The 13,172-nt window shown below is 45.1% G+C and overlaps 1 protein-coding gene across 5 annotated transcripts in view; it reads left to right on the plus strand.

Annotated features, from left to right (window-relative positions):
- The window catches only part of LOC134206060 (uncharacterized), a 672,178-nt gene that overhangs the window by 620,750 nt on the left and 38,256 nt on the right, over nt 1-13,172 (plus strand). For 3 of the 5 annotated variants that reach the window (XR_009978242.1, XM_062681739.1, XM_062681738.1), the window contains exons 15-20: nt 9,585-9,715; nt 9,805-10,032; nt 10,736-11,443; nt 11,528-11,886; nt 11,987-12,324; nt 12,391-12,820. Coding sequence is in view for 3 of the 5 variants with exons in the window: in XM_062681739.1 (XP_062537723.1) it covers nt 9,585-9,715; nt 9,805-10,032; nt 10,736-11,443; nt 11,528-11,886; nt 11,987-12,324; nt 12,391-12,820 (2,194 nt within the window). In the remaining 2 variants the exon portion in view is untranslated. The remainder of the gene's footprint in view (nt 1-9,584; nt 9,716-9,804; nt 10,033-10,735; nt 11,444-11,527; nt 11,887-11,986; nt 12,325-12,390; nt 12,821-13,172) is intronic. The other 2 variants (XR_009978243.1, XM_062681740.1) reach the window with 1 other exon arrangement.

Consider the following 13,172-nt stretch of genomic DNA (forward strand, 5'->3'; position numbering starts at 1 on the left):
ACCGAAACCTTGATTCAAATCGTCGCATGTCATACTCCTCCGTCACCACCCCCGCGATCTCGCACGCTGCTGACGGTAAGTAAACTCTATATTCGAGAGTAAAAAGCTCACAGGTGGCAATCTCGTTGGCCTGTTTGCGATCACTGACCGTGACACGGAGCTTACTGGACCCGACCATGTCAATGGTCAGACGAAAATCGCTTTTCCAGATCTCTGCTGATCTGACTAATATTCAAGCGTTTGCCTTTGGGTCGAAAAAAAAACAACATATGGCCCACTAGAGTCGGGAGGGTAGGCCTTGAGGCGGAGGGTCGTGAGGGGAGAAGTACCATTATTCACTGGACTTAGGGTGGTAGTGTTGCTTATTTCCATTCTACTCTGGGATGGAACACCAGAATGCAACAAAGGGTCATTGGATAGGGAATTCGACGAACCCCCACCGCCTTCGCCTTCGTGCATTGCGGAGACCAAGCGTCCCGCTGCAGAGAGGCACACACACATAGAGATGTCGTAAAATCCCGATTAATCGATTAGTTACTAATCGATTACTCTTGATTCTTGTCGATTATTGAATCGATTAATCATTGTATAGTAATCGATTCAAAATTAATCGATTATCACAACGATGAATCGATTAATCGAAATAATCAATTAATTTTCGACATCCTTATGATGTCGTAAAATTCTGATTAATCGATTAGTAACTAATCGATTACTCACGATTCATCTCGATTATTAAATCGATTAATCGTTGAGTAATAATCGATTCAAAATCAATCGATTATCACAACGATGAATCGATTAATCAAAGTAATCGATTAATCTGCGACATCTCTACACACACACTTATTTAAAGAACACTTATCACAGAGAGAGTAAAAAAAAATAACGCAAAAATAACTATTTATCTAACAGGGAGGGGAATGGAAGAAACAAAAACTAACTACAGACTATAATAACTTATCGATAAAGATGGTAAAGAATAGGCAGACAAAGAGCGGAAATTTCAAACACTTAGCTTTCTACTGCTGCGTCGACGGCTGCTTACGATTGCTGGAGTACGCACTGGACGATAGCACGTGGTACGACGCCCGAGGCGTATGTGTTGGTCTTCTTCTCACCAACCGCACACTGCGAACGGATGGCTTGGGCTGCACTGGCTGCGATGATCCGATCAACGTTTGCTGCTGTCTACCTGCACACCACGGAAGCCGACGGCGTGCGGGGGCAGCGATGAAGCGATGAAGATTGGCTTGGCTGATGCGCACGAAGACGCGCGAAAACTTAATTAACGGATACTTAATTGCTTCGCAAATAAGCTCCGCTTCCTTGTCACAGCTGAGAGAGATCCTTCACTTGACACAAACGGTAACAACTCGAAAGAACGACGAGGAAAAAACCGAACAAGGACTCGGAGGCACAAGACTAACGACTGTCTCGCACGGTAGCTCGACATGGAATGTCTAAAGACATTTCCCAGAAATAAATCCAGAAGAGATTTCTGGGTGAATTATTTGAGAAATTTTGGTGGAGATAACTTGAGAAATTTTCAAAGGAATTTTGGAAGGAATTTTTGAAAGAACTGGAGAAATTTGAGTGGGAATTTTTGAAGATAAATCCCAGTAGCATTACCGAGGGGATCTTTGGTGACATTTCCGAAAAAGTTTTTTTAGAAATTTTCTAAAAAGTTACCTTTCCTGATGAAATTTCTGAAGAATTTACCGCATGAATATTCAGAGGAATTTCTTTAGGAATATCTAGAAAAAATCCTGAAGAAATTTCTAAATAATTCCAGAACCACTGTGAAATTCTCTTTTGAAATTCTAAAAAAAAATATTTGAAGGGATTTCTGGGATAATTTTTGAATGAATGTGCATTGAATGGGAATAGGAATTTGTGGAAAAAAATCTGGAGGAATTAGTGGAACAATTCCCGGATGGTGGGTTGAGGAATTCATTGAGGTTTTGCTAGAGGAGCTTTCGGAGAAATTCGTGAAGGAACTTCTGGAGGAATCCCTTGAGGAGCATCCAGAGGAATTTATTGAGAAACTTTCGGAATTCTTGGAGGAACTTCCACAGAAAGTCCTGGAGAAACTAATAGAGAAATTCCTGAAGAAACTTCCGGGGCAAGTCCTGGAGGAACTTCCAGATGAATCCCTGAGGAATCTTCCGGTGGAATCCTGAAAAACCTTCCGCAGGAATCCCTTAAAGAACTTCAGACGGAATTCCCGAAAAAACTTCCGGATGAATCCCCGAAGAAACTTTTGGAAGGATTCTTGGCGAGGAACTTCTCGAGAAACTCTTGAAGGAGCTTTCCAAGGAACGTTTGGAGGAACTTGCAAATCGTGGAGTAACTTTCTGAGCAATTTATGAAACATATTTCGGAAGAATTTCTGGAGCGACTTCCGGAGCAACTCCTGGAGGAAATTATAGAGGAAGTCCTAAAAAACTCCCGGAGGAAGTCCTGAAGAAACTTCTGAAGGAAATCCTGGAGAAACTTCCAGAGGAAGTCCTGGAGGAACTTCTGGAGGGAGTTTTGGAGAAACCTCTGGATTATTTGCTTAAGAATCTTCCGGGTTTCAATTTACGGGTTTCAAATTTTAGTTCCAAGATCAATAAATTCAAATATGAAGCCCAGGCTATTTCGTTGCTCTCAAAAGTCCATTTTTTTTTTCAAATGTGCTTAATTGATACTTGCTAGATAAAGCTGCCTTCTCATAGTGAGCCTACGCCTTATGGACTAGTAGCATTCACCAGCTGCATAAGCCATCATTTACACGTTCTACCACGAAGCCTCCCTCTATTTTAAGTGTTTTAGGTGCTATTTTGGCATATATATATTTAATTAGTGTCTAACCGATTGCAGTCTGCCGTGTATTATAAGAATACATCTATATTTAAAATTTCATCATTTATTTCTAGAGGTGAGCCAGCCTAGGGCTGCAAGCCTCTTTATTAAAGAAATAAAAAAAAATAAAAAAATTTATTTCTTTTTTTCGAAAACTTGATCTGAATCGCAGATTTGCAGCCATATAAGCAGCTGGATTTTATTTTAATGCTTTCTGGGAAGTCCAAAGAAAGACATAGTGGTAGCCCCAAGGCGAAACTTTGAGAAACTTTTTTCTTAATTGTAATTGTAATTTATTTTCATAACGGAAGCCTACATGTATGTATGGAACATTTAGCTGGAAAATTGTTTTTTTTTCGTTGGGGCTTATTAGAATGTTTTACTTTATATTTCTCCGCACAATACCAGAAATTCCATTAAACAAGCTTTCAGAAACTTTTTAAAGAGTTCGAAATATTGACTTCATCGAAGATATTGACGGGGAAGGGTCATTTGGCCGAAACCCTTTCGGCCAAAAGCCATTTGGCCGAATGCCACTACAGACCATTAGGCCGAAACCCATCTGGCCGAAGAGGTTGTTTGGCCGAAAGGGTCATTTGGCGGAAAGGGTCGTTTGGCCGAAAGGATCGTTCAGCCAAAAGGGTCATTTGGCCGAAATGGTTATTTGGCCGGAAGGGTCATTTAGCCGAAAGGGTCGTTTGGCCGAAAGGGTCATTTGGCCGAAAAGGTCATTTAGCCGAATAGTTCTTATCAAATGAACTATTCGGCCAAATAACCCTTTCGGCCAAATTACCCTCTCGACACCCTCAATGACCCTTTCGGCCTAATGACCCTTTCGGCCAAATGACCTTTCCGGCCAAACGACCCTTTCGCCCAAACGATCCTTTCGACCAAACGACCTTTTCTGCCAAATGACCCTTTCGGCCAAATGACCCTTCCGGCCAAATGGCCCTTTCGGCCAAATGAATCTTTCGGTCAAATGAATCTTTCGGCCAAACAATTTTCGGCTGAATGGGTTTCGGAAAAATTACCCTTCCCCCACGCCACGGCACGCTGCCGCCACCGATGATTTTCTCACATCGCCGCCGCCACCGTCGTCAAAAATGAATCGGCGCGCCGCCGTATGAAAATTGTTCACGTCGCCGAATATTTTTTACCACACCGATGGCTATTGAAGGGTTAGTAACAATAAATAGGGTAATGGACTACGTACATTTTGTTAATAGATCATTTTCCCTGGTAAGCATTGAGATGATTTTGCTATAAAGTTTTGCTCGACCAAACATATACTATAATTTTTTCTAAAGCTTTGTCTCATTTTCCGAATTAAACTCAAGTTAAATTTAAAATTAATAGTTGAATAATTTCCGAATAACGCTGCTCACACAACTAGTTTATTTTTAGCAGACATTGAATAGTTGACAAATGTTTTATCGGTCTTATTGGTGTCTTTGGTGGTTTGGTCTGAAATTATTTCAGAATTTCAATTAATATAATTTGGAAACACAAAAGTTTTTTTTTTAATTTATCATAAACTCCACTTGAAAATACTTTAACTTCTTGCATTTCTTTTTGAATTTCTTCAGAAATTATGTTAGTAATTCCTTCGAGAATATCTTCTGGAAACTCATCGGGAAATCCACCCGAAATTATTTCAAGAATTCATCCAAAAACTTCTACAGTGATTCAAACAAGGAATTTCTTTACGAGTTGTTCCAGATTTTTTTTCAACAACTTTTTCAGATTTTTTTTGGCAATTCCTCCAGCAAATCCATTGAGGAATGAATCAGAAATTTCATTAAATATTCTCACATGAATTCATTCTAAAATTCCTATAAGGATTTCAACCAAAAAATTCCTTCCCAAATTTCTTTAGGAACTTCTTCAAGAAATTCCTCAGGACTTGTTTCATGATTTCAATAGAATTTCAAAACGATTTTATAGGAAAACTTCTGGAAGGAATGTTTTTGAGGAATACCTGGAGGGATTTCTGGGTTAATTTCTGGAGGAATTTATGGATTATAAGAATTTTCTGGGGGGCCTCCTTAGTCGTGCGGTAAAATGCATGGCTATAAAGCAAGATCATGCTGAAGGTGACTGGATTCGATTCCCGGTGCCGGTCTAGGCTATTTTCGGTTTGAAAATTGTCACGACTTCCCTGTTCATATAAATATCATCGTGTTAGCCTGATATTCGTGATATACGAATGCAAAAATGATAACTTGGCTTAGAAACCTCGCGGTTCATAACTGTGGAAATGCAGAATAAACACTAAGCTGCGAGGCAGCAATGTCCCAATGGGTCCCAGTGAGGGTATAATGTCAATAAGAAGAAGAAGAAAACATAAATAACTTATATACATCAAAGCTTGTAACTTCAAATATGCTGAATAAATTTTAACATGCAAACCCGAGCGATGACCTCGATAACAGATATTGGTATAAACTAGCCTTGCATAAGAGGTAGAATACCAAAAAATAATATCAAAAATTAATCCCATTAAAATTAATTCTGGACAAACTCTCTGTTGGAATTAAGGGTTGAACTCTTGAACGAACTTTCCTAAGAATTCGTGATGAAACTCATTTCAGGTAAAACATTTGGAAGAATTTCTGGAAAAACATTCGGAGGAATTCCTGGAGCAACTTCTAAAGAGAATCGTGGAGGAACTTCCTAAGGAATTCCCGTAGGAACTTCTGGATGAATTATTGGAGAATATTTTGAAGGCATCCCTGAAGAACTTCCCAACTAATTTTCGGTGGAATTCCTGGAGAAACTTCTGGAGTAAATCCTGTAGTCAGGGCTGACAATAGTCATCGTCGCAGCAAGAAAAGCCACAAGAGTTGTATTGTCTTCATTACTTCTCGACGCATCGTCAATGATGCGCACGACGCTAGCTTTTGTCGTGCAACCAAATCATCATGACGACATCGAAGAACGAAGACTTCATTATTCCATAATTCCTTCCATAATTCTTCAAGCGGCAGCTGCCATGCGAAGATTTTCATTAATTCCTTGAAATAATGAATTTGAAGTGCGGAGACGAGCCAGCCTCGGGCTGAAAGTCTCCTTAATAAAGACACAAAAAAAAAAAAAAAAAAAAAGAATTTGAAGTACCGTATGAAGACGTTATAAATGTTATCGAAACATTTATGTTACCAATGTACTTTTTGTTTATTTGAGACGCCATAATGTTTTTAACCACTCCGTCTATAATGACGTGCAATCAATTGTGTAAAGAAGTAACGACGGAAATCGTCATAACTTTTGGCTGTGCGACTATCTTCATGGTAGGCATGCGGCGCGAAGAAACCGAATAGGTTTCGCGTCGTGCAATGTTATGACGAAGACTAAATTGTTTTGCTTTCTTCATACGACGTGACTCACTATTGTCAGCCCTGCCTGTAGGAACTTCTGGAAAAAATCCCGGAAGAACTTCTGAAGGAAATCCTGGAGGAACTTCAGGAGCCATTCTTGCAGTAGCTTCCGGAAAAAATCTTGGAGGAAATTCCGAAAGAATTCCTGGGAAACTTCCGATGGAATTCTTGAGGTACTTCCGAAGGAATTCCTGGAGAAACTTTCAGAGGAATTCATGGAGGAACTTATGGAGGCATTCTTGGAGGAACCACCGGAGGAACTCTTGGAGGAAATTCCAGAGGAATTTTTGGAGGAATTCCTGGAGGATTTCCTGGAGGAACTTCCGGAAGAATTCCTGGAGGAACTTCCGGAGGAATTCCTGGAGGAACTTCCGGAGGAATTCCTGGAGGAACTTCCGGAGGAATTCCTGGAGGAACTTCCGGAGGAATTCCTGGAGGAACTTCCGGAGGAATTCCTGGAGGAACTTCCGGAGGAATTCCTGGAGGAACTTCCGGAGGAATTCCTGGAGGAACTTCCGGAGGAATTCCTGGAGGAACTTCCGGAGGAATTCCTGGAGGAACTTCCGGAGGAATTCCTGGAGGAACTTCCGGAGGAATTCCTGGAGGAACTTCCGGAGGAATTCCTGGAGGAACTTCCGGAGGAATTCCTGGAGGAACTTCCGGAGGAATTCCTGGAGGAACTTCCGGAGGAATTCCTGGAGGAACTTCCGCAGGAATTCCTGGAGGAACTTCCGCAGGAATTCCTGGAGGAACTTCCGCAGGAATTCCTGGAGGAACTTCCGGAGGAATTCCTGGAGGAACTTCCGGAGGAATTCCTGGAGGAACTTCCGGAGGAATTCCTGGAGGAACTTCCGGAGGAATTCCTGGAGGAACTTCCGGAGGAATTCCTGGAGGAACTTCCGGAGGAATTCCTGGAGGAACTTCCGGAGGAATTCCTGGAGGAACTTCCGGAGGAATTCCTGGAGGAACTTCCGGAGGAATTCCTGGAGGAACTTCCGGAGGAATTCCTGGAGGAACTTCCGGAGGAATTCCCGGAGGAACTTCCGGAGGAATTCCAGAGGGACTTCCGGAGGCATTTCCAGAGGAACTTCCCGAGGAATTCCCGGAGGAACTTCGGAGGAATTCCGGAGGAACTTCCGGAGGAATTGGAGGAACTTCCGGAGGAATTCCGGAGGAACTTCCAGAGGAATTCCAGAAGGAACTTCCGGAGGAATTCCGAGTGGAACTTCCGGAGGAATTCCCGGAGGAACTTCCGGAGGAATTCCTGGAGGAACTTCCGGAGGAATTCCTGGAGGAACTTCCGGAGGAATTCCTGGAGGAACTTCCGGAGGAATTCCTGGAGGAACTTCCGGAGGAATTCCTGGAGGAACTTCCGGAGGAATTCCTGGAGGAACTTCCGGAGGAATTCCTGGAGGAACTTCCGGAGGAATTCCTGGAGGAACTTCCGGAGGAATTCCGGAGGAATTCCTGGAGGAACTTCCGGAGGAATTCCTGGAGGAACTTCCGGAGGAATTCCTGGAGGAACTTCCGGAGGAATTCCTGGAGGAACTTCCGGAGGAATTCCTGGAGGAACTTCGGAGGAATTCCTGGAGGAACTTCCGGAGGAATTCCTGGAGGAACTTCCGGAGGAATTCCTGGAGGAACTTCCGGAGGAATTCCTGGAGGAACTTCCGGAGGAATTCCTGGAGGAACTTCCGGAGGAATTCCTGGAGGAACTTCCGGAGGAATTCCTGGAGGAACTTCCGGAGGAATTCCTGGAGGAACTTCCGGAGGAATTCCTGGAGGAAGGAATTCCTGGAGGAACTTCCGGAGGAATTCCTGGAGGAACTTCCGGAGGAATTCCTGGAGGAACTTCCGGAGGAACTTCCGGAGGAATTCCTGGAGGAACTTCCGGAGGAATTCCTGGAGGAACTTCCGGAGGAATTCCTGGAGGAACTTCTGGAGGAATTCCTGGAGGAACTTTCGGAGGAATTCCTGGAGGAACTTCCGGAGGAATTCCTGGATGAACTTCCGGAGGAATTCCTGGAGGAACTTCCGGAGGAATTCCTGGAGGAACTTCTGGAGGAATTCCTGGAGGAACTTCCGGAGGAATTCCTGGAGGAACTTCCGGAGGAATTCCTGGAGGAACTTCCGGAGGAATTACTGGAGGAACTTCCGGAGGAATTCCTGGAGGAACTTCCGGAGGAATTCCTGGAGGAACTTCCGGAGGAACTTCCGGAGGAATTCCTGGAGGAACTTCCGGCGGTATTCCTGGTGGAGCTTCAGGTGGAGTTCTCTGGAGGAATTTCCGGAGGAATTCCTTATGGAATGTTCAGAAGAATTTCTCGATCAACTTCCCAACGAACTCGTTGAGGAGCTTCCAAAGAAACTCCGCGAATTTTTGACGTTTGAAGTTAGTTCACGCTGACACACGTCGTCGCGCCGCCGATTATTAACGGCGTGACGCCGCCTCCGCTGGCTGAAAATGATCTATCACGCCGCCACCGGTAAATTTTCAGACGGCGCACAGGTCTAATAACCATATGGCGTACAGTATACAGTACTGATATTCTGAAGTTCAATGCTCCAAAGCATAAGCTTTTAGTAGGCCAACTCAAATTACGAATTGGCGAAAGTCGATTTTGATTTTCGGCCACCTGATTCCCCATTGTGCACTGGGTAATAATCGATACGATTACTTAACCGTTTCTCACCCACCTCGCCTTTGCATAATCCCGCTGTACTGGTAGATACACACCCTCTTTAAACCTCACCATGAACCCATATGTAGTAGTGATGCAGCTGAGCAACAATCCCTCTCCCTTCGGATACATAAGAGAAAAAAAACACTACAGAAATATGAAACATCTCACCAATAAATAACCAACATAGATCAATTTGTCTGTACAATTGCAAAATTGAACGTGGCTGCTGGTAGGCAAAAACATGCACATTTTCTCACCATTCGTTGTACATTTGTTTTTAATTTGATTTTTTTACACCCACACTTGCAGTTGTTTTGCATCACGATTTGGGACACCATTCGTCGTTTAGCGATTATTAGTTTAATGAGTTTGCGTTACTGTTAGTCAAAAGACATTGTTTTAAGTGTAGTTTAGCTTGACACAAAACCGTAGTGATGAATAACGGAAATGATGATAACACGCGACGACAAAACCCTACTTCACTTGTAGTTTTAGAAAATAAAAATTAGTCGATGTTTTGGTTCTATCCAGTAGTCTAACTGCCAAAAACTTTTCTTTTAGTGGCATGCTTTAGTGAGCTTCTCCAATATTCGAATAAATCCTTATGAGTTTGATTTTTCCGTTTCCATATCAATCAGAAGCAAGTTTTAAAATTGGAATATTTCAACAAATTTAGGTGATGTGTTTTCAGGAACTCCATCCCCTCGCAAGAAGCGGAATAACTCAACGCCCACCAAGAAGAACGTCAACGAAAAGAAACAGATACTGCAACAGTTGGTATCGCCGGCTCCGAACTCTACCACCAAGGTAAGATCCCACCCAAGTTACCCAAACGAGCCTTTGAACTGATCGAAAACCTTTGCCATCCCCACACCCCCTCCACATCGTGCGCGCAGCAAGTCAGCCTCGGCGAGCTGATCCAGCTGTCGGAGAACCGGCTCAAGGTGCACCACGCCGAGTCGGAATCGGACCTCAAGGAGACGACCTTCTCGGACCACTCGCTGTCGGTGTCGTCGATGGTCCGCCAGATATCGGACCCGAAGCTGGAGAAGAAGGTCACCTTCGCCCGGCTGCTCAGCAAGGTTTCGGCCGAGATGAGCAGCGGATCGGAGGACCTGGCCAATGTAAGTAGACCGCGTTGCCGCGATTTGCAGCCGCGCGCAGTTGTGCTTTGCTTCGTGTTTGACTCTCTATCTCGTATTGTTTTATTTTATTTGTTTTTCGATTCTGCCGTGATTGGGAGCTGATTTGCTTCTGCGTTTTGCGTAAACTCCGTTGAAGTTTTGTCGTTTGTTGGCTTTGCGATATTTGTTTCGGTTTGCAGAGGATGAAATTCCGAAGTAATTCGGTTTTGTTGCAGAATTACTCGCACTGTAAACGCAAAGAGAGGCTATCCACTGGTTATGCGAACAGAAGGTAGAGTAAACAGTCTTTAGCATTGGAAAGATTCAAGAAAGAACGAAGCTTGATACCAAAAAAATCAAATGCATTCATTATCGACTTGCTCAGCAAAATTTAACTACCTCTGTTCATATAACGTTTACCAAACCATTTCTTCTTCTATTTTATTTGGTTTTAAAAGTCATAAGTTCGCCTCTTGCTGCAAACTTTGCGCTCTTTTACCACTTCTACCGATTAGATTGGTGTACGTTTCGTGTCCTTTTTCGTTTCTGTTTGAGTTATAAACGTATCTGTGTGGTTGTGTCTCTGTGAAACAAATAAACAAAATCTCAGAAAACAACAACAACCAAACCTAAACTTGACAAGCGGAAACGGAAAGAGAAAAAGCGAAAACAAAAATCCTATCTATATTTCTTTATCACAAAGGGAACAAAACATTCTAGCGCTTTAAGTCTTCCGACTGAAGTCCCGCAACGCGCAAACTCCGTACCGCCGTCACCAAGCACAAACGAAATTCGTTCACCGCACAGCACTTCCTCGAACCAGGGAAGCGATTCGCTGTCCAGTTCCGAGCTAGCTTTGCATGATTTCGGCTTGCGAGGCCACCAGCGGCGGGCCCGCCCAAAGGTGTCCAGTGCCGACTCGATACTGGCCATGTTCAAAAACTTTGCGACCTCGAGCGCCGGCATCAATCTCCCGTCGTCGATCGTGATCTCACCGTCGTCTACTCCGACGGCCTCAAGCCCACAAGACGACGTGGCGGGCGATGACGACTCGTCGACTTCGTCCATTCACACGCCGGTCAGCTTCTCCAGCGGGGCGCCCGACTCACCCGTGTTCTACCGGCAGAGCACGATCGAAGTACCTGTTCTCGATGCACTTAGCGCTCACAAAACGACGCCTTCGGCTACCACAACCACCACCACACAGCTGCACCCGCCAACCATTCTGCTGGAGATACCCAGCAACGGAATCAATAACAAGTGCCTATCTCCGATCAGAGAAATGCCCACCCCAATACCATCGCCAGCGTTGACTCCGATCATGCCGCGACCCCAACGGGGGCGATCTCCCCAGAACATGCATGACGAGTCGATGTCCGTGACGTTCAGTGGCAACTACTCCGGATACAACGTAAGTGTGCCTCTGGTCCCTGCCCCGGTCCACCCGTCTTCCCGTTGTTAATTTGTACCTCTTTTGCTTCTTCTCCCGATTCAGAACTCGAACCCCAATCAAGTCACAATCGAAATCAACCAACCCGAATCGGACACCGATTCACCCACGCCAACCAATCTCTCCTCCCAGAGCGACTCCAACAGCTCGAACGGTTCCAGCCGGAGCCGCAAGGCGCCGCCTCCTCCGAAGATTTCCATTTCTATCGATGTCCAACCTCCAACCCCCGAAAGGGAACGAGCCGTACGACCTCGTGATCTAGTCATTCCGGAGCTGGTCATCCAACAGCCCAGCCCGACGAAAGAGCGCTCCTCGGTGGTGATGTTTCCCGGGTCACCGCCTCCTCAGAGGGCCAGCATCGGAGAGACTAGCTTTCACTTCCCCAACAAGCAGCAACAGAAAAGGTTCGAATAGCCCTCAATGTAACCCTAGATGTGCTTTATGTTGTAACGTAGTGTGTCGTGTGTCTGTTAGTCTAATCAGTTGCCGTGCTACCTCTTGCAGATTGCTGAATAAATGGGAGAAGCCCGGCTCGTTGGATCTGCCCTTCGAGCCCCCGATGATTACAATCACGTCCAACATGAGCGAGCTTGAGTCGGATGCCGACTGCATGTCACCGGCCGCCACAGGTAAACCAAACGGTACCAACACCCTAGGCGTGTCCGGTAGTTCCGTAGGAATGTGCTATCTCAGTCCGTTTTCGATGTGTACCCGTGGTGATCGTGCGCCGTCCGAAAGTAACCTTAGCTCGTCCGGCTACTCTAGTATGGCTAGTCCCGGTCCCAGTAGGTGCGGATCTAGCAATCCTCTCTGTCCAAGCGAGATGGAAGACCCCGGTTCAGGTGAGGCTTGATCTTTTGTTTCCACAGAGTTGACTCTAACCAGGTGTTTCGCAATTGCTGCTCAAGGTTCCGGAGGGACGGGTTTCCCTGGGTTGAGCTCCATGATGGGCCGTCGTCACACATCGATCCTGAAGAAACACAGCGAAGTCATGGGTGGCGCCAGTGGAACGTCTGCCGGTGGCAGCACCGATCGTCACGACTCTTTCAGACTGAGGTCTGACTCGGAAACCCTGTCCGATGACCCGCTGCTGGAATCCAACGATGAAGGCATCGGAACGGACCACCTGGACGAGAAGATCGAAGATGGAGAAATCAAAAGTGCCAAAGAGCTGGAGCTCTACATCGGCAAGGAGCTAATCGAGAATGGACGAAGCATTCTAAACCAAACGGAGGCGGCATCCATGTCTCAGCTGCAGTTACCGTCGATCGTGATACAGTCGGAGAGTGGGTTCGACAAGCTTTCACCGGTTTCGTCGCGCTCCGAGAGCCCCCTGAGGTAACTGTGAACCAGTGTAGTGGGAAAGAGAGAGAGAGAGAATTGAAGACAGTCACACGAGAACACGACCAGACTTCGTCCCTCGGTACATTGTCGAATCGTGATCCTCTCCTCCTAGGAACGGTGGGTGCTCGAAGGTTGAACTTCTCGTTGTAAATTAGTAGCCCATTCCCCCTCGAAGATCAAATGCACTGTAAGCGACGCTTATCTAGCGGTAAATATGTATAATTTGATTCACATTTATTTCAAGCACGCCCAGGTAAAAACTCTTCCGATATCACAGATTTTGCAAACTAAGCACTACCCTCCCATGAACAGATAGAAAATCATAGATAGGGATCGCCTCTAAATT

This window comes from Armigeres subalbatus, chromosome 1 (assembly GCF_024139115.2).
Source record: "Armigeres subalbatus isolate Guangzhou_Male chromosome 1, GZ_Asu_2, whole genome shotgun sequence".
NCBI classification, from domain to species: Eukaryota; Metazoa; Arthropoda; class Insecta; order Diptera; family Culicidae; genus Armigeres; species Armigeres subalbatus.